We start from the raw sequence: 21234 nt of genomic DNA, 5'->3' as shown, positions 1-21234 counted from the left end.
AACTTCTGAGTATTCCCAAGGAAGATACAGCCTCTCTGGGCAATCTTAGCTTAACTGAAACTTAACTTTCAATTCCTCAATTAGCTCTTTTTTTGTTTTGGGGAGGGTTAGGTGGGTATATACACATAAATGCCAAACATTGACATTATTTTTTTAAAAATATGTTGTTTGAAATGTATAAGCCAAGCGATTTCTTAAGGAGAGTACTTCATTTCAGCCTTGTAAGAATAACTGGAGCTATATTCCAGTTAATAAAGTTGCAGGCAGAGGATTGCTATGTGCACTGGCTGATGCTTGTCACTTAGAGAAGCTGAGTTTGTTTGTAGATACAAGCTATTTAATAAGACCTAATATTGTAGTTCAGACTGGTAGTCTTCATGGGTAACATGGAGCATGTCAACCTAAAATACCTTACCTTTTAACAGAAGAGTTTTCTTTTCTGAACTGTTATAAACTCCACAGAAATGCAGAAGTGTTGAAAGCAGATCTTCTAAAAATTGCTCCTTATAAGAATCCTGGAAGTTTTTTATTACTATTATTTCAAACTGTTCAAATAATAATAGCTTGAATATGCGAGAGATCTGGAGAAAATTTACTTTGATGCATACAGAATTATACCTTGGTTCCAGATCAGGACAATGTTTTATTAATTTGCAGATTTCCAGTGGTCTTTTCATTTTTCTTACATCTGCCACCTTCAAGCCTGTCCTGTGAGAGAATGTCTTCCACCACCATTCTTTTATTACAAATGCTGCCTTTCATATTTATCATTGGGTAGGAAGGACTATGACCATTCCTTTGTCTCTTCTGAGCTTTAAGAATCTTTATGACAGCATTGCTGGCTGCAAGTACTCAACCAACAAATGGTTTTCCTGCAGCTGATCTCCCTTTTATGTCCATGTGTTGTGATGTCTGTGTTAAGGTAACTATTCTGAAGTGTCAGAATTTGTTTCAGGGGTGGGGTGGATTCTTGTTCAGAGAAGCTGAAAACTCCACTTTCTTTGATGGTGAGACTCGTTGGCATCACACTCCCATGATAAAAGCCACTGTGCCCCTGTGGTCTAGGAGCAATATCTGCATTTGAGTTCTAACATATTTCACAGGGTTCCTTCAACCTCACTTACATACTGTTCGCAGTATAGAAGTCACACCCTTGTTCCTTGAACAACTGTTGATTTTCACATCAGATGGTTTCCACAGTGGTGGATATGTGTAGAAGGGTGCCAGTTCTTCAACCTTTGCACCCCAAGGCTTTTATTGTGTTTGCATCTTGGTTTATCTGGTGAGCACACAATTGTGGTTGTCAGATCAGGATTATAATGTGCAGAGGAGCTGAAGTCCTAAATGGAAACTGTAAGTGTAAATATATCACTAGTATGATGTGACATTTATAAGGAGACTATAAAATTATTCATGAACAAATATTCCATTACGTATATATAACAGCATCATAAAATTTTGTGATTAGTGTATAATGCTCGGTATTTTTTATTTCTTTAGTATTTTTATAGTCACAATTTCTTGAAATTACCATTGAAGGATTGTTAGTACTGTGAGACAGGCTTAATACCATTCCTTTTTTATACTTGCTAACTACATAGTGTGAACATCAAGACTGTTTTCACATTTAAATGATAGGTGAGTATAACGTGATTAGTTTTCCTCCTTAAAAGAAATAAGTGATGTTTAGACATTTTGAGGGAAATCAGGAATCGTATTTCCTGTTGGGGAATTTATTTATGTATTTTAAATATAGCTTCTCGTTGCTTTCCATGTGACCGGAAAAAATAAATCACTGAACATTTTTAAAGTGTTTTCTGTTATCAGTTGAAGTGGGGGCTTACTGTAACACTGATTTCTGAAAGCTGATCATGGCAGAGAAGTTTCCTATTTCAATGAATAGGAAGTGAGGCACAAAGGCAATATTGTCTCTTGCTGGTCAGAATATTTTGTTATATATGCTACATCTTTGGTTTTGGGATGGTTTTAGTTTGGTTCCTACAGATATTTATGCATCACTATTTTCTTTTTAGTTTTTCCTTCTTTCTTCCTTCTTATTATTTATTTATTTATTTTTCCTTTATGATAGTCAAAAAATGAACATGTTTTTTCCACATGCTTCTGTGCTTTGCTTCTTTGGAATCCTGGAGTTGCATCCCTGTGAACAATTTCCATGTTATCCCATAGGATTAAGAACTGAACAAAATATTCATTAGTGATTCTCATTAGGAGTAGATGGGTTCCCTAGAAGAGCTTCTTTAGCAGCAGGAAAAAGAATTTTCAAGTTGTTTTTTTGTGGAATGTTGCTCAAAGCAACAGGGAAAGGGAGTTGGACTCGATCTCTAGAGGTCCCTTCCAACCCCTACGATTCTGTGAAGAAGACAAGAAGGTCTGATACCTGTTTTTGTTACTCAAACCATGCCAAGTTTGCTCTTCTTGTTTGTTTGAGTTTGATTTGCAGGGCATCTGGAAACTGTTAATAATATCTGAAATGGTAGGCCCCACTTCTGCCTTCTGGAAATGCCAGTTGATTTCCCTGCAGTTAGACCTTTCATTGTGAGTCAATTGGTACCTGTTCTGTTTTGACTTTGAATGTTAAAGGGGCATACAAGTAAAATACATTTATAAAAAATGGTTCATATTAGTTATAGGAAAGACTTTCTGAACTCTGAAGGTGGTTGGATATGGAAGAGGTTTCCTAGCAAGGTGGTTGCTGTCCCAGACCTGTCAGTGTTCAGGAGACATTTGGTCAATGCCCTCAATAACATGCTGTAAATTTTCTTATTAGCCCTGAAGTGGTCAGGCAGTTGGACTCAATAATCTTCATTCCCTGAAAAAAAACACAAGTTTTCTATCAATCAAAAGTAGTGCTATTAAGATTGAAACTCAGTATCAGAGTATATTTTTATTGACTGAAGTAACAGTCAGGATTGAATTTGAAATTGTATACTTAATTAAGTCTTTAGAAACTTTTAAATAATAGTTTTTCAGTAGTGTACAGTGCTGTGGACTGCTGTTGTGTGATGTTTTTAATGTTAAAAATGCTTGTTAATTTGTTATGGATGCTTTGAAACGTGTCATGTTAATATGGTGTTTCTTATGTGTACTTGCCAAACCATCTATATTTTTTAAAATTCATTTGGGAATCCAGACTCAGAAATGTGCATTATCACTTGTGGAAAATGTAAACAGTAAAATTGAATAAGACTGTGTGTGGCTGTGCTTTAGTAAATGGAGCACAGCAAGAGGTGGAGCAGATAGGGCTGTGGTTTTATCTTGTATCACTGAGATGATCACGTGTGTTGTTCTTCCACTTCACTGCTCTAATGTCTCTTGCATGTTTTAACAGTAATCTTTTGCCATAGGCAGGATGTAGCACAGTGAGAGCCTCTGAGTGTCATCTGTCCCTGTGCCCTGAGGCACCAAATTGCAAACATCTAAGATGAAATAAAATGGTAGAGGTTGTACACTGCTGTATGGAAAATGATTTCTTAGAGCGCAAATGTAATAAATGCCATCTGAAATACAGTTTGTGTGTTTTTGAAGAAGATAGTGTAAAATAGAGTTAAGGTTTTTGAGTATTTTTCTTCGATAAATAGTAAGAAGTTCAAGTGTAATATTCTGTTCAACTTTGACTTTGTTAGAATTCCTTACCTGGCTTAGTGCAAAAAAGTGTGGGTAAAGGAGAAAATCTTATTTAATGCAGTTACAGCCATAAGTCCTTGCTATTTTTAAAGCACCCTGAATTCACGATAATAGAAGTAGTGAAAAATGTTTTGGAAGGCAGAAATTTGCATGTATTTCCTTTCCTGGGAGTCAGATGTGGTATAGATATCTGTCTGCTTAAATTTTCTATGTAATTTCCACTTCAGTTACCCTGTGAACCATCAGAAATCACAAACTCAGAATTGTAATTCATGCTACTATCTCCATGAAACATCTGGTTCGCAAATAAATGTTACTTCCTAAAAGTTTTGACTTGAAAAACATCACCTTCTGCAGCAGCTAAATGTCATGGGAAGTTCTTGGGCAGCAAGCACATATGATGTGATTTTGCGTGGAAGCAAAAGGAAGACAAAATTTGGCTTTTTTTTTTGTTTGTTTGGTTGGTTGGTTGGTTTTTTTGTTTGTTTGTTTTTGGTTGTTTGCTTTTATATTTTAACTACACGTAAATGTAACTTTCACATTTGTATTTCAGGAAAACCAGGTGCCTCTGCTGAAACTCTTCTGGATGAGGAACGTTTGAATCCTATGAGTTACTCAAGCCAGCTACAGGACTCTGGATGTGATGTGTCTGATGACTACGCATTTGAATCTTTAGGAATAGCTTCTGATATCCAAGAACTTGAGCACAGTGTCAACACATCTAAACGTTGGTTGGAAATAGTTCCTCCATTGAATCTCTGCTGTGCTAGCAAGGAGGAATCTTTGACTGTTCCAGTGCAGTTTTTTCAACATCTGCTTGAAATAAGAAAGCTGTCAGAAGGAGGAATGCTGCAAGCAGACTTCACAGAGCTTGAGAATGATTCTTTCACTATATGCAATTCAGTATCTCAGCTGCTCGATGGTCTAACTGTTTTTTACAACAGTCCTGAGTTACCAGTTTCAAGTTTTCTTACTGAGGCAGTTTGTGTTTTGATCAGATTAGTAACTGACGCTAAATTATCTAATCATGTTCTGAAGAAGTGTTTCAGGAAGCTGGAAGAATTTATGAAAAATCTAATTCAGATTATTTTAAGAAACAGCAATGTCAATAGGGTAAGTTTTAAACATCTTCCTTCTTTTCTATACCACTTAAGTATTACGTGATATTCTTCTGATTTATTTAGTTTGTGTGTGTGTGTGATATGGTGGGTAAGTGCTGCAAAGCAGTAGGAAAATTTCTGCTTATGCACACAAATTCTTCTGGTCTACTCCTAATTATATGACTTTTAAACTATTAAAAAGGCAAATTAAAAGAAATTGGTAGATGAAAAGAGACAAAAGAAGGTTGTTTGTCCTGCTACTTGAGGATATAATGTATACTCAGAAAGTAACAACCATATAATTTTTATTATTATTCTTTTTAATGCACCTAGATAAAATGTTATTTTGCTTCTGATCACATCTCTAACTCTCTAGACATTTGCAGACTTGGGTTTAAAAGTAAATTAGCAAATGAGTAAAGAATACAGGGATGGATGGCACATCCCTGGCACATTAAGCAAGTAGGACTAAGCTGCATTTTGTCTGTATTCATCTCTTCCACTTACATGGAACTGTTGTTCCATGCATCTTCTTGTTAGTTTCTTCTTTGGACAAAATATCCATTGATTTTCTTCACAGAACTTCTCCTGCATGAGTTTCATTGTCTGTCTTAAGATTTTCAGGTTTTGTTTTGACTTTTAGAGTAACTATAAACAGACAAGGTGGTGGAATTGTTTGAGCATTAGATGTCTCAGTGTGGTGTCCACATACACATACCTACACTCCCGTGATAATAAATGTAGTTTGTATTCATGGAACCTGAGGAACGCTGACTGGGTCTTATGTGTCTCTTGTAGGATGAGCTCTCAAGTTGCCCTGAGCAAAATGAGAGGTTAGACACCTGCTATGTCTGTAGATACAGATATGCATTTGTTGTAATTTAAAGTGAATCTTCACGTCACTGTGTGTGTACCTCAGAATGTAAATATAAAAAAAACAAAGCCAACAACCAAGAAACAAAAACCAACAATGTTACCAAATTGAAGCGGGAAGGGGACACGGATTTAACTGGATTTTGGTTGAAGGTAGAAAAATTAAAGCATTCAGAAATAAATGTGTTCTATTGAAGCTTTTAAGGTAGACTGGAGTCTTATGTCTCTAACACAAGGGTGCTTTACCTTTCAGTATCACTGTAGTGTGATACTTATTTTTTCTGTAGGTACATCCCTACTCTGTATCTCAAAAAGATGTCAGTGTGTGTAATGTTTTAGTCATGCAGGTGTGTCTCCTGTTTTCTATCTTAGACTAGACATAAGAAGAACTTTTTTTTTCAGAGAGTAGTCAGGCACTGGAATAGCCTGCCACAGGGAGGTATGGAGGTAGTGGAGTCACCATCACTGGCAGTGTTCAAGAAGTGTCTGGATAGGGAGCTAGGAGATATGGTTTAGGGGTTTTCTGTAGGTATGGTAAAGGGAGGACGGTTGGACTAAGTGATCTTATAGGTCCTTTCCAACCTTGTGGTTCTGTGATTCTGTGATCTTTTTGTTGATCACAAGATACAAACAGAAGGTGTGAGTTCTGTGAGGCCTTCTTTGTAGTTGATGTCCATTCTATCCATCTATTCTTTTCTTCCACTCAAGCTTGAATTTTATAAATAATAGAAAATAAAGTTAATTTTAGGCACGCAAATGAGAGGCTCTCCAGACAGGGGTTGTTTGTTGATTGGAGGAATCTAGGGGGAGAACAGTGTGCAAAGAGAAGGTAAGGGAAAGATATTACAGATTAAATGAGAGAAAATACCCTGATAGTTACAGATGTTTCAAGACTGCAAAGTGCTTTTAGAAATCATTCAGGAAGGGTGGAATATGCCCACATAATTTGCAAGTGGCATCTTTCCTCTGAATAACTTCACTAAACAGATGGCTTTTTATGAGATGTTTTATATCTTGCTTCTACCGCAATATTGACTGAACAGTCATTCATGTCAGCATTTAATACTTCAATCAAACAGCTTTCAAAGACTTGAAAAATTGTCTGGGACAATTAGAAATTATCAGGATTATCCCTTGATATCTAGGGAAATGGGGAAATGTGTGTGCTAATTGCAATGTTTATAAAGATTTCCTGAAAAAATCTGTATGTTTATTTCCACAGTTTTGATTTGTTTAAAATGAGCTAAAAATGGAGATAAACATGTAAATTCCAAATTAGTTCTGGAAGTTGTGCAAATAGTTCTTCACGTGCTGTGTAGCAGGTACCTCCCAGAGGCACTTGATGCTTCACTGTTAATCATCACTGTTTACACTCAAGTTGTGATTGAAACATCAAGATTATAGGTTTAAAATAAAGTAGCCATTAATTACAAGGCTGTCATCTGAAAAGAGTGGCAAACTATGAATTTTGGTTCCAGGAGGATGCTTAAATGCCGGCAGTATAAAATCATTTGGAACTGTGTTGAATCTAACCCTACTAGCTGTCAGAAAGCATTTGTACAGCCAGCTATGGGTGCAGCTGTTGGATCTGATGCAACTTTCCCTTTGCTATCTTTACCTATAAAACTGTCAGGATCTGTCATGGAGGACAAAGAGCTGTAAGAAGCACCTTCAAAAAGTGAACTAAGAACAAATGGCTGTGGGTTATGCTGAATGCCTCGTCTTCAAAAGCAATCTCAGCATTCTGCAGAGTGAATTAAACAACTTTAAAAACCTTTGAGAATTGTACAAAAGATAATTATTTCTACATTAGATGTAAAGAAAGAAAAACAGCAGTAAAATTACTTGCTTTAAGTAGTGAGTCCCATTGTTTGAGAGAATTCTAATTATAAAGCATTGGAAGTGCCTTAAGAGCCAGAAAGACATTTACCTTGAGCTTCTCTGCCTGGATTCAGTTGCATAAAGGTGTGCACTTTGGATAGAATGTTTCACCTGAAACTACAGATGGACATAAAACAAAGAAAATGCATCTTTCATTTTAGATAGAGAGGTAGAATAAAAAAAAAAAAAAAAAAAAAAAAGAAATATTACATAAAATATAAAACCATTTAAAATCAAAGAACTACAAAGAGAATTAACCTTTTGAATTTCCCTTTTGTATTTTCCTTTTCTTCCTCTGTGTACAACTGGCAAACTGTCTTTTTGCAAGGAGCCATCTGGAAGTATCTAGAAGAGTTCTTAAGTCACTGTTGCTAAGGATAATGCATGAATGTGCTGAGAATAAATCATCTGTTAGAAGACCTATCTTTGCTCTTTCTGCCAGCGTGATCATGGAGCCCTGTATTGCTGACACAGTAAAGCTTGTGAGCATCTTGTATCTAATTCTGGTACACATGAACTCTCACACTGTGAAATTTGTGACAGTCACTGATATCTTTGGATCAAGTTCTTATCACCAGATTGTGAATGTGCGACACAGAGACTCTTGGAGGTTCACGTGGATGTGTTGCTGTTTGTGTGTGTGTGTTACCTCTCAGTGTGTGAATTGTTCATTCAGTCACTCCTCTGTCAACAGCTAACTCAGTCCCCTTTCTCAGAGTCATATTGAATGAATGTACACCTTCCCTGCTTTTCGATCTGTCCAACTCCAAGATGAATTACTTACTTTATTTTCCATGATGCACTGGAACTAGGGCTCCTTTCTCCTGTTGCAGGAAAGTGCAACAGTCAGGGACACTGGGAATTCCAAACTCCTGCTGCGTTCAGAATACTGTTTGTTTCATGTTTCCAGGGAAGGTTTTGCACAGCTCCTTGGAGCAGGGCACTTCTGAGAGGACGCTAAATTCCTTTTACATGGAAAGCATGCTGAAGCCTGCCTGCAAATCTACTGTAGGGAATTTGAGCTGGCTATAATTTCATAGCATATGGAATTAGCTTTAAAGTCAAATCAATGCAACTTAAATGAAGTTACTTTGTACGTGTCTTATTTACATCCTTAGTATATACAGCTGTGCAGATCATCAAAACAGTTATTGGTAAGCAATTTAGAGTGTCGCTCAGTACTTTGGAGAGAGAAGAAAAATACTTTTTCACATTGCTGCCTTCAGTTGAACTGTGTTTAAGGCCATATAGTAGAGGCCATATACTGCCACAGGGTTCTGCGATACACAGGACTGATATGATGTGATCCCTGGTGATGTCAAACTACTTTATCAGCATCTTCACTGAAGTTCACTTCACTGGTTGTCTTTTAGGTGTTGCTGATAGTGTAATTTGAAGTGTAACTAATGCTTAAGTTGCACGCAAGGAGACCCTAGACTTAACCATGGGAGACCCGTGCTTGTTTGTTGGACCTCTTGTTTTAAGGACTGAATGAAATCACTGAAATAGAAGACAAAATTCTGCATTGCTTGAAGGATTCCAGACTACATGTGTGCTGTGTGGGATTCTCAGGCTATACTATTTTGTGGTGCTTGGTTTCTGTTCAACAAAAAACTCACCCATCTGCCCCCTCCCCCTCCACTCTCTTCCCCACCCTTCTAATCTCTTTAGAACCAGGCCCAGAAAGAAAAGAGCCCCGTTTCAGTGAACCATGATTGTTCGCTTCTTCTTTGCTCTATTTAACACATCAATACTGACTTCAAAAGATGCTGTCAAGAGTCATGAATTGCCGCACCATTTAACAAAATGAAAAAAAAATGTTATTTGCTCTTTCCTACCATTTCCTTTTTTATTTTTATTTTTTGCCCTTGTACTTTGAGAAATGGCTACTCTGCCTCTGGGTGGTAGAGTGGGTGGCTGTGAGTTCCCCCAGACAAGCAACTTCTGTCAGCAACTGCTGGGACAGAACTTGACTCCTCAGTTTACTTTGCCTGCTCCGAGGCAAATAATAATTCAAAGCAGTTACTCGTATCACCAGTAGATCTCAAGTATGAAACTAGTGAGCTTCAGTTTTCTGAAATTAATTGAGTTCAAAGGGGAGTATTGTGGCTCTTGAGACACAGTGCGTTTTGGTTGGCCAGAGAATTTCGCCTACATAGTGGAACAGCAGTTCATTTGCATGAATATTAGAATGCGTTGCTGGAATTTTATGGTCTACTAAGAGTCAATGTTTGAATCTCTTGATTGTTGAATTAATTTTTCTCAGCAATCTGTTGTCCTACGTGGAGAGCTATTTAAGTCAAATGGTAATCATAGTCCATTGTCTTGTAAATCGCTACAGTCTAAAGCAATCACCAGATTGACTGACTCATTTACTTCAGCAAAGTGGATCATAGGAGTAACTAAACAGGAGTGAATGAAATCAAATTTTATCTGACTCTGAGACTTTTGTCCACCTTCTCAGACATCCTCAGCTGATACACAGCATGAACAAAAGCTACAGTTTTTGAAGAGTTATGGGATGAAGTTAGCTGAATAGTTTTTTCAACCATTAGGATAAAGGTGGTATGTGTTTCTTTTGTGGTATCCAAAATGCCTGCATTGCAGTAAATCCACATTGAGGTTTTGGTTAGTTTTTTAAAATGTTTGTTATGTACTGTATAATAACAAGAACCGTGGAATTTCTTTGTTCTTTTGCCTGTTAGCTAATGAACCTTTTTTTTTCTGCTTAAATTTGTCATGCTTCTGTAGGAAATACGTATGTGTGCGTATGTGTAGGGTGTGTGTTTTTCTTTCTGTGATAGAAATGAAGTAACCTCTATAGAGCCTGTTCTCTCTAAAGCTTGTTCCAAAAGATATTCTTTGTGTAGCGTTCAGTGCTCAATTCTGCTGTGAAATCTGCAACCCTGAACAAGTTACCTGTTCTCTTAACACAGTATGTGCTAGATAGCTTTTGCTTCTAGTGGATTTAGTGGTGTTCAAAGTTGCTGGCACGTTGAGAGCAGAAGGGAGTGAGAGATTGAGAGAGAAACATCTGAAATCCATTTTCATTTTCAGAGATTGTCTGTGAATCCTAAACAACTAAATGAGACTTTGATTTGCATTCTTAAAATTCCTTAAGGGTGACCAGCTCACCCTATAGTTTTTAAAAGTTAAAAATGAAATATATATATATATATATATATATATATATATACATACACACACACACACATTTATGTGTGTACATACATGTATACATATATGTATATACATGTACATATATATATACACACATATTTATGTGATTTTATTCAGTATCTATTTCTAAGCAGCCTGCAGATTAAGAAAATGAATCCATAGCTCTTCTCTTTTGGCTGAGCTCTTGTTGCTTAGAGTCTTCTGCATCTTTTACTGTGGCACGGGCACCCAGCATCAGCAGGCAGATGGCAGTTCTGTGCACTAACAGTCTTCTGACCAGTGCTAGCTAAGAAGGGAGGATCAAGAGGAGAATTAATTTGCATTTTGCAGGCAGGGAAGACTTTGCATTTAGAGCTGCTTATAAATAATCAATAGGTTACTTACACTAGTTATTTTAAAAATGGGCAGCAGCATCAGCAGCAAACATTGACATGAGCTCTGCTCTGAGAATGTTGTTTGTTTAAGTGGGACTAATACTGTTTTCTTGTTGATGGTGTTTACTGGTCCCAGACTCTTGGTTGATTTAGGTGCATAGATGCCTGCTTCATGAATCACAGAAAAGGTGCAGATGTTCAAATATTGACCCCTGCCAATACAGCATTGCTTAAAGTAGTGATGAAAACACAGGATCTTGAAGGATTGTGAGTGTATTAAGTATTTAGCGGGATGTCTTTGTAGATCAGTTTCTTGTATGTAGTCCTCAGAGATACTCACAAATTGTACTCATAGATTCAAAATTGGAAATAAAAGATACATTTGTATCCCATTAAACTGAAGGGAAAAAAGTAAAATTGTAAGGTTAGAACAAAAGACTTGAAGATGGTGTTATTATGGCTGTAGAATTTCTAATATAGCGTGGTCTCTAATTGAGAGTGAAAGTTAAGAGGAAGTTATCTGGGTAGCGTTTTATTTCAGTAGCATACAAAGCTCTGTGTCACACTCTATCAAAAAGCTTTTCAGCCAAAGCTCACCAAAACAGTGCTGATGTACTGCAATATAAAAAAGAAACTAAGACGTTAGTTAGTAGTCCTAGCAGAGAAAATAAGATTTAGAAGAGTCTTAGAAGCATGGACAAGATTAGAAAGGGCTAAGTGCAGAGCAAGGGCTCACAACGAAGATTACAAAGCCAAGAATTGTAATAATGTAACATATTCCTATGTTTGGAGGACAGGAGAAATAGTGCAGTGTAAGCAGGGGGGGTTGATGAATGACAGAGACCAAAATAATGAAAGAAACTGCACGATGTTAAGATAAGGAATAGCGATGCTCTCTGTAAATAAGTGATTGGTAGTTGACCTTGATAATTTAGGCATGAAGGTTAGGGTGCGTGGGCTAAACAAAGTGCAAATGTAATATAAAGTCAAAGTCAAAAATACTGCTTTACTTGTATTGCTCCATAATTTGAGGTTACCTGTTTAATTATTTGCCTTTGTCTTATGTTGCCAAATATGCCAGTTGCTTGGAGGAAAAGTGGTGTTAATTGATGCGAAAGCTGTAAACTTCTGAAAAGAAGCTAAGGTTCAATTTTCATATTCATAATATATACTGAATCACGAAATTCAGGAAGCAATTATTTTGCTTGCATAAGAACTAACAATTTTGAAACCTTTTAATTTCAAAGCATATGAAAGTCTAACATATTCTAAACATGTAGTTCATATGTAAAGATTTTTATCCCAATTTTCTGGGGAGGCAAGCCTGAGTGCTGTTTGTCTTGATCACTCTTTTACTTACTAGTAACTTTTGAAAACGACCAGTTTGAAATTGCGTAAAAAGAGGAGTGAAAAGTCAAAAACACCTTCCAGTAGGTTTTAAAATTGACAGGCTGCAGGAGAGACCAAATCAATATGCTTGAGGCAAGCAGAAGCATTGATACTGTATATTCATTTTGGCAACGCACATCCTTCCCAGCCTGATAAAGGTTGCTGTGCATCATCAGGAACAAGGAGAGAGGGCGGGAGCTGGAGTGTGGAATGAGGGTTAGGAGCAAAGAGTCTACCAGACTCCATTATTTTCTTGTTTCTGGTATATTTTTTGTTTGTTTATTTGCAAACTTATTTTCTGGCTACTTCTAACTGAGAAATCCTGAACAGCGCAGGTTTTATTTCATCTATACCAACTCAAGGGATTAAAAGATTTCTGTTTTTTAATATTTGTTTGATAGATTTGAGAACCGAGGAAGTGTTTTATTTTTAATGAAACTGCATATTATTTGAACTATTACTACTCTGAATGCTTCTAGAGTTTAACTAGCAATGTCTGAACATCACTCTGAAGGATGAAGTCTTGCTTTTCTTCAATATTTACGAATCCTTATCTGATATAAATTTGGTGTGCTTTTAATATATACAGCCTCTGAGGAGAGTTTTTGGTTTTTTTTTTTATTCTTTCCTTTCCCCCTTTTTTAATGTACTAAGAGATGCACCAAAATGCAATATTGAATCTGTGCTCTTTAATAAATCACTAGCAGGTGGGATTTTTCAGAGGCATCAATACTCATATCTCAAGTTCCGTAAGTACCATCATTATAAAATCCCTATGTACTTCATTTAGTAGAGGCCTATGCTTTAAATTTGAAGATTCCCTATCACCTATTCCTACAGAATTCCTACTAGAAAATGGTAACTCTTGCCAAAGTAGAAGGAATATAGACTTTTTTTTGAAAGATTCTCTTTTGAGAGTGTTCTTTGGGAAGAGTAGCATAGAAAAACTACTTTATCAGACCTAAAGCAGACTGTGTTATTTGATTTCTGTCTCGGAATCATGGTTGAATCAATGAGTTTTGCCTGTCTAAGAAGCATGGAGTACTGAATAATGTCTAATGAAAGCTCATTAGTTTGTGAAGGTGTCTTCAGAGCACATTTTATCTCTTCATTCCTTTACTTGGGCTTGTTTTGCTTTTTTTTCTTCTAGAGATAGCTGCATGTGTTTTTTTATGGAACATTTAATTTTAACATTTTAATTTTGCAGATTTTCAAAGCTATACATACACATTTTCTGAATTTTCTTTAACATCAGGAATTTATTATTTATCTGTGTCAACATGAAGATTTGATGTTGATCATAAAAACTTGACTGTCGTTTATAATTTTCTTGTATTTAATTGGAGTTTACATGCTCAAAGCTGTGGTTAATAGCAAAGATTCACTAAAGTTTGGTTGTTATGATTGTGAATAGGAGATTATCTCATAATGGGCAAACGATAGCCAAGCTGATTGGTTGTATTAGGCTGGTAAATAGGCATTATATCAACTACTGAGCATTGTGGAATTAAATACTGATTAACTATTTCTACAGTGGAATTAGGAAATGGGTGAGAAGAGGAAGATGCCAGATTGCTGTAGCAGAGTGTGACCATACTGACCCATAGTCACAGAGAAATTAAAGCAGGGTGATTGTATGTTACTTTCCTCAGGGATGTGTGCTCTTGGTAGAATTGTAGGCTAAATAACCTGCTAAATAACTTACATATGAAATTTCTTTATATTCAGGTAGTAGATGTACCTGAAAACTTGAAATGTAAACTGTGATGTCCTGGAGATTATAGTTCTGTGGAGAGGAGATCTTGAACAGTAGAGAACTGGGAACCAGTACTAGTTTCATGATGGTACTAGTATAGTCTCAGCAGCATAAATTGCTGGGATACAGTTGAAATATCTGTGGTATAAATATGCCTGAAGATACTGAGCCAGTGTTGTGGGTATTTCTTTGCTTCCATAAGCTTAAAAAAGTCAAAAATGTATTGTCTAGGACTAATAGCTATGTAAGTGTCAAGTAAGGCATTATTAAAGTTGTAACTCTTAGAAACCTTAGCTAATAAATGATAGTTAATCCATTTAAAATGTGAAAATAAGTAAGTAAATCTGTAAATTGTATTCATCCTGAACCATGGAAACCTGAGCACTTTGATGCATCCTGAATGCCATCACATCAAGTTAAAGACTGATTGATTTCATGCTTGTGTAAGCACTGCTTTTTAAGTAAAATCAAAGATATCATTAGCTGTGTTTTCTTGGTAGTAGCAGTATTTTGATAGAAACTAAAACCGGTTGACTTGGCAGTCAATGCCTTGAAACAAGGCAAAAATGTAAATATGGATTCATTGTTGATATCCAATTCTCTACTGAAGCAGGCTCAGTCAAAGCAGGTTGTCAGGGGCTGCATTCAGTCATGTATTGAATGCCCCCAAAGATAGAGACTCCATAGTCTCTCTGGACAACCTCTATCACTGATTACTCTAACAATAAACAGGTTGGCTGCTCTTCTCCCTTTACCCATTCAGCTAGTCATCTAATCCTAGAAGGCTATCAAGTTGGCTAAGTGTTCTCCTTTCTAAGTCCACAGTGGTGACTCCTCATTACCCTCCTGACCGTCATCTGTTTGGAAAAGCTTTTCAGGAAGATTCATCCCACTCAGACTAGTTAAGTGCTGGTTCATTTGAGCATGTGAATATACTTAGAATCATAGAACCACCAAGTTTGGAAAAGACCTCAGAGATCATCTAGTCCATCTGTGCACCTACTACCAATGTTTCCCCTCTAAACTACATGAACCTTTAGTTGAACATCTGATGTTTCCTGAACACCTCCAGGGACGGTGTCTCTAACACCTCCCTGGACAGTCCATTCCAGTGCCTGACCACTCTTTCAGAGAAGTTGTTATTCCTAATGTCCATCCTGAACCTCCCCACAAATTCATAGCCAAACAAAATAGACAAAAACCAGCAGTTGGTCTAAGTATAGGTGTGCATAAGCTGGCCAGAGGAATAAACTACTTACAGTAGTGCTTTTGAGTGGTTAAGACAAGGTCCGAGTACTGTTTTGTTAGTCAAAAATATCCATCTGCAGTGTGTTAGCTGTGCAAAAGCTACTGAATTTAATGCTGTAAGGGTATAAAGTTTTATAATCATTATATTTAATGTATTTTTTTCTTAGAATTTATGTATTAGAAAAAATATTCTAGTAGTGTTTTATGAAATTACATTTTGTTGCTGTCTGGAGCAGTATGTTACATAAATTGCAGCATTATATAATGACTGTGCATTACACTTCAGGAAACTAAGAAAATAATTTCTGTTTATTTTAAATAGAAAGGAATAGCAACCATAAATCTCATTTAAGTTCACATAACTCCTTTTGTGGTTGAAAAGACATGCCTATGTAACAGCCAGTTAAACAACAAATTGAAGCTGATTTGTTTAAACTTGAAAGTCCAGTGCTTGTTCTATCAGTTTGCATTTAATCAAGTTTATTCTTGGTAACTCTTTTGACTGAAACATCCAGTATAGCTCTTAGCTTGCTTATTTCAAATAACTTGTTTGTTCATTTGCCTACTGACAAAGTTAGTCTATGCCACTCATTTGCTATGACAGCAGGAAGTGCACAATGGCTGCTGAAACCCAAGAGCTGCCCTCTGTGGAATTTGCACCCTTGGAGACATTTCTTTATATGATGTAGTGCTAAACTTAAGAGAGTATCACAGAATCACAGAATTGTAGGGGTTGGAAGGGACCTCTAGAGATCATGGAGTCCAACCCCCCTGCCAAAGCAGGCTCCCTATACCACATCACACAGGTAGGCGTCCAGTTGGGTCTTGAATATCTCCAGAGGAGACTCCACCACCTCCCTGGGCAGCCTGTTCCAGTGCTCCGTCACCCTCACTGTAAAGAAGTTCTTCTGCACATTCGTGAAGAAGTTTCATCCCATTACCCCTTGTCTTGTCCCCATGCACTACTGAAAACAGACCAGCCTCACCACTATGGCTCCCACACCTCAGGTATTTATAAACCTAGATCAAGTTCCCTCTCAGCCTTCTTAAGGCTAAAGTACATGATTTCTGGGTAAAGAGTGGGTTTTCATAAAGGTATATGAGAAAATATATCTCCAGTATGCTATATTTACCTTAATTACATACATAGGCTGTAAGAAAAATGAATTTGATTTCATTCTTAAAACAGTTGACATGTAAGTCTTGTTTCTGTTCAAGAGATTTATTTGGGGTAAGAGAGTGCAGATTTTGAAAGATGACATTTCTTTTTAGTTTCAGGCATTGGACGCTGTGTCACACACTCTTGTTTTGCTAGGAAGGAACAACGTACTTCGAAATTCTTTAGTGTCTTTTCTGCTATCAGAACTACAGCAGTTTGCTGAGCAGATGTGGCAAGCTTACCAGGTACTGCCATTTTTTCTTCTGGACAGCATCCAAGGCTTGGTGTTGGGGAGTGTTTTTTCTACATGTTTGTTTCATGGAATGTCGTCAGTTCATCATTCTGTAGAATGCTGTACAGGGTCTGGCTGGGATGGAGTTAGCTTTCCACACAGCAGCTATACAGTGCTTTGTTCTACACTTATAGCTAGAATGTCATTGATTTACAACTGGGCTTTTGCTATTGCTGAGCAGTGCCGGCATAGCATTTTAGTCAGTTGGTCATTCTCTCAAATGTGCTGGTTTAAGAATCCTAATTTTACCAGCAGATTCAAAAGAGATAGAAGGGAAAATAAAAATTGCTGATGGACAAAAGTAAAGTGATCAGAGTGTATAATAGGCTATAGAGGTTCTAAGATCATGCTGTGTATTTTGAAAAATACTTGAGTTAATATTAAGAGTTAGTTGAACTTAATTCATTAAAGATATAAATTGTGAGCTATACAGGCATACAACATTGGTATCATGCTGGACCCACACAGAATTACATCTCTCTTTTTCCATTTGTACCTGAGATTGAAAGTTGTGTTATTTTTCTTCCAAATATAATTTGTTGCTTCACATTATATTAATTTACATGATACAAATGTTATCCAGTGCTTTGAGTTGTACTTTGTTGATTGTGATGAGTAGGAGATGAAAAGGGAAATGGAGTGAAGATAATATATTTGGTAAAATTGATTTCTTATTTACATTTTTATATTGAAATGATGTGGAGTTTGAATAGATGGAACCAGCATAATTTTTTTTCAACTAAACTATATAGTTGGAAAGAAAGAGAGAAAGAGTAGATGTTCCTTTTAAAATCTGGAGAACATGTGAGATCATTTGGGTTTTCTTATATTTTTCATATGTTTTTGTGCAGTGGTGTATATCTAATTAAAAACGGTACAGTCTCACTTGGGAATATGACTTGATTGTGTAGTGTCCTACAAGGGTCAATGGAAAGAAAGCATGCAGCTTGTTAGTAAGTGGAAAATGAAGTCGTTTGTTTGTCTAATGAATATTCATCATAGGTATATCACCAACACTGTGGGCCAGCTTAAAAAATATGCTAGGTGTTGCTTGAGCAGTCTTTATATTGTTCTGTAATGCATGATGTCTAAGTCATAAAAAGGAAAGATTACAAAACTGTGTTACTTGTAGTTGAGAAAATTAGAGTAAATTAGTATCTATGATTTTAACACAAAGGTAACACAGAAACAACTTGGATTTTTCTAATGATAATTTGATTTTATTACTTGCAGCGTAATTTATATGTTTATGGGAAGAAATAAAAGATTGGATTTGTACATAAATATTAAAAAATTGGTGATTTAATCTTTAAACAATTCCTATACATCAGCTGGCATAGTAAATGGATTAAATGTCTGTTTCTCAAGGATGGCTTGATGCCCTTAGTTGTTGAGTACAACAATTTTGCAGTTTTGTTTGTTTTTTAACCAACGTAAGCAGAAAGAATGCTATAAGGGATTAACGCTTGTACCAGATATAGGAGTTTATTCTGTAGAGTAGGTACAGTGGGAAATCTAAAAGATACCACAGAGTTTTTCCTCTCTATATATTATGTTATTTTCCTATGTAACCCTTACATAGGAACACCTACCTTCCTTTCCTATTTTCCTTCAGGATTTTTGTGTGAAACGTCTTTGTGTAAAGAGGTGTCCTGGTTTCAGAACTCAGGAGAATTTCTGGGGGACGGGAACTTGCACTCCAAAGAAAAAACTAATCATTTTTTTGGTCTGTTTCTTCATATTTTACTATATGTTAAAAAAATAAGTAAAAATCAGGGCAGCAAAACACATTTGTTACTTGACTTCTTCAGCTTCAGGACCAGGTCTTTTTTCAGGTAAACTCATTGCTACCTATGTGTCTCCTGTCACATTTTACTTACCTTTTATTTGTGTTTACTGCAGATCTTTTCTGTTATCAATACATAATGCAGATTTCCAGATTTTATACTGTCAAAAGCCTTTACAAAACGCCTCCCACCTTTAATACGAGGACATGTATTTTCACTATTGTGCAAAGGGAAGTGTAGAAAGATCTTCTGACTTAATGAGTGTTAAAAAGGTTAATAACTTAATGAGGTTTCCTTGTATCCCTTCTTTAAACAGCACGCTCTGTGCACCCTTCGGAAGATCTTTTTGAATTAGCTAGTTCTCTCACATTCAAGAATTTAGAAACATGTTTCCGTAAAGAAAGTTTACTGCTCTGCTTCTATGTCCTTCCACTGTTAAAAATGTGCCTTCTGTTCCTGAAATGATGTACCGTCTTTTATGTATTTATTTCTGTATTTTTTTTCTTCCCATCAGTGTTGCACTGGGTTGACGAGGGCATATTGCCTTCAGATTAAGGAATTTGTGTATTCATATTTTTCCTATCCAGTGTTAATAGTGTTTCCTGGGAGGTTATTTGATCTTGATCAACCAATCACAAATTCAGGGCTGGAAAAGGAGTTTCGTATAGTTTTACCAAGACTTAAGGTGCTTTCTTTCATCTCTTTTTAAAACATGCTGCTTTTAAGTATCCATCAGAAGAATAAGATTCATATATTTAGGAAATTTCCAGTGTTTTACAGGAACAAAGCAGTCTGGAAATGTTCATTGCAAGCATGGAGGTCAGACTTTGTCTGAGAAATACAGAATGTTCCAGGTGACGGAATATGTAACTACAGGAGCTGTGTGCAGGTGTCTCTGTAGGTGAACATTTTAGATCTTGACAACCTGCAGTACATATGGTTCAATGTACATAACTGGAGTTCTGGCTTGCTGAGAAATGCATGTTTGCAGTTTCATGCATTTTGTATATTTTACTCAGGTGTGGCAGCCATACACAGTATGGTGTCATCTGTAAAACTTTTGAAGGTGCACTCTATCTACTGGATGAGATTTAACAAAAGTAAGTGTAGATTCTTGCACCTCAGGAGGAATAATTGCATGCACCAGTACAGGTTGGGGGATGACCTGCTGGAGAGGAGCTCTGCAGAGAGGGACCTGGCTGTCCTGGTGGACAACAGGTTGTCCATGTGCCAGCAGTGTGCCCTTGTGGCCAAAAAGACCAATGGCATCCTGGGGTGCATTAAAAAGAGTGTGGCCAGCAGGTCGAGGGAGGTGATCCTCCCCCTCTACTCTGCCCTAGTAAGGCCTCACCTGGAGTATTGTGTCCAGTTCTGGGCTCCCCAGTACAAAAAATACAGGGATCTCTTGGAAAGAGTCCAGTGGAGGGCCACAAGGATGGTGAAGATCCTGGAGCGACCTGGTGTAGGGAACCTGCTTTGGTAGTGGGGAAGGATCACTGGAGGTCCCTTCCAACCCTTATGATTCTATGATTCTGTGACCTCACTGTCAGTGTCATTGATGATGATATTAAAGTTCCAGTACTGACCCTTGAGAGGCACCAGTCATCACTGATCTCCATCTGGACACTGAGCCATTGACCGCTGCTCTCTGGGTACAGTTTTGCAACTAGTTTCTCATCTACTGATCTGTCCACCCATCAAATCCATCTCTTTCCAATTTGGAGAGAAGAATGCTGTGAGGGACTGTATCAAAGACCTAAGTGAAGTCCAGATAGTCAGTGGCTCATTTATGCCACCACAGAAAGTCACCAGATTGGGCAGGCAGGACTTGCCCTTGGTGAAGCCAAGATAGTTGTCCCGTGTCACCTCCCTCTTCCACATTCCTTAGCATAGCTTCCAGGAGGATCTGTTCCATGATCAACCCTGGCACATAGATGAGACTGATAGGTAAGTAGTTCCCTATGTTGTCCTTTCTACCCATATGTCTGATCTTTTCAGACATATGTCTCTATTTGTTGTAGCAGAGCATTTATGTGGAATAGAAAAATTCCCTGCTACTTTTCCCAGATATGGTGTAAAGTGGCTTAAGTTGTTGACTAGAAGTAGCTGAACATGTTATGTGACTGTAAAAGATACTAAAATGACTGACTGTTCAGCCTGTTTGGATTTTTGCAGTTTCTGCTGTTGACTTTTACTTACACATCAAATTAATAATACTTGATCCATGTAAAAGAAGTGAGAGTTATGCTATGCAGACCTCATGAAAATAATTAAACTGGCATCTGGACATCTGTTTTTCCTTCTTAAGATGTCATTTCTTTCCTTGTTAAGCTGGTAAACACAGATTGTAACGTACTTCAAACTGTGAATGCTGAAAGTGAGTGTTATAGCTAAGTACAGAATTACTTGTTATTCCATGTGACTACTGCTGCTACTGGTAACAAAGGAACTGATAGTTTTATATAATAATCAGTAGATCTTTTTTTTCCCCTCGAAGATGCATACCTGGTTTGGAGATGCATATCTGTGAAGTCATAAATCTTTCCCCTA

At 37.0% G+C, this 21234-nt stretch overlaps 1 protein-coding gene across 1 annotated transcript in view; it reads left to right on the top strand.

Annotated features, from left to right (window-relative positions):
- MEI4 (meiotic double-stranded break formation protein 4) overlaps nucleotides 1-21234 on the top strand; it is a 53952-nt gene that overhangs the window by 7403 nt on the left and 25315 nt on the right. Inside the window, exons 3-4 of the mRNA XM_085542611.1 lie at nucleotides 4199-4758; nucleotides 16719-16850. Of these exons, the coding sequence (XP_085398737.1) occupies nucleotides 4199-4758; nucleotides 16719-16850 (692 nt within the window). The remainder of the gene's footprint in view (nucleotides 1-4198; nucleotides 4759-16718; nucleotides 16851-21234) is intronic.

The sequence above is a fragment of the Coturnix japonica genome, chromosome 3, assembly GCF_054131305.1.
Source record: "Coturnix japonica strain WE chromosome 3, WE-NBRP24, whole genome shotgun sequence".
NCBI lineage: Eukaryota > Metazoa > Chordata > Aves > Galliformes > Phasianidae > Coturnix > Coturnix japonica.
Note: the sequence above shows the minus strand (reverse complement) of the source record. Positions and strands in the feature narration are given on the sequence as shown.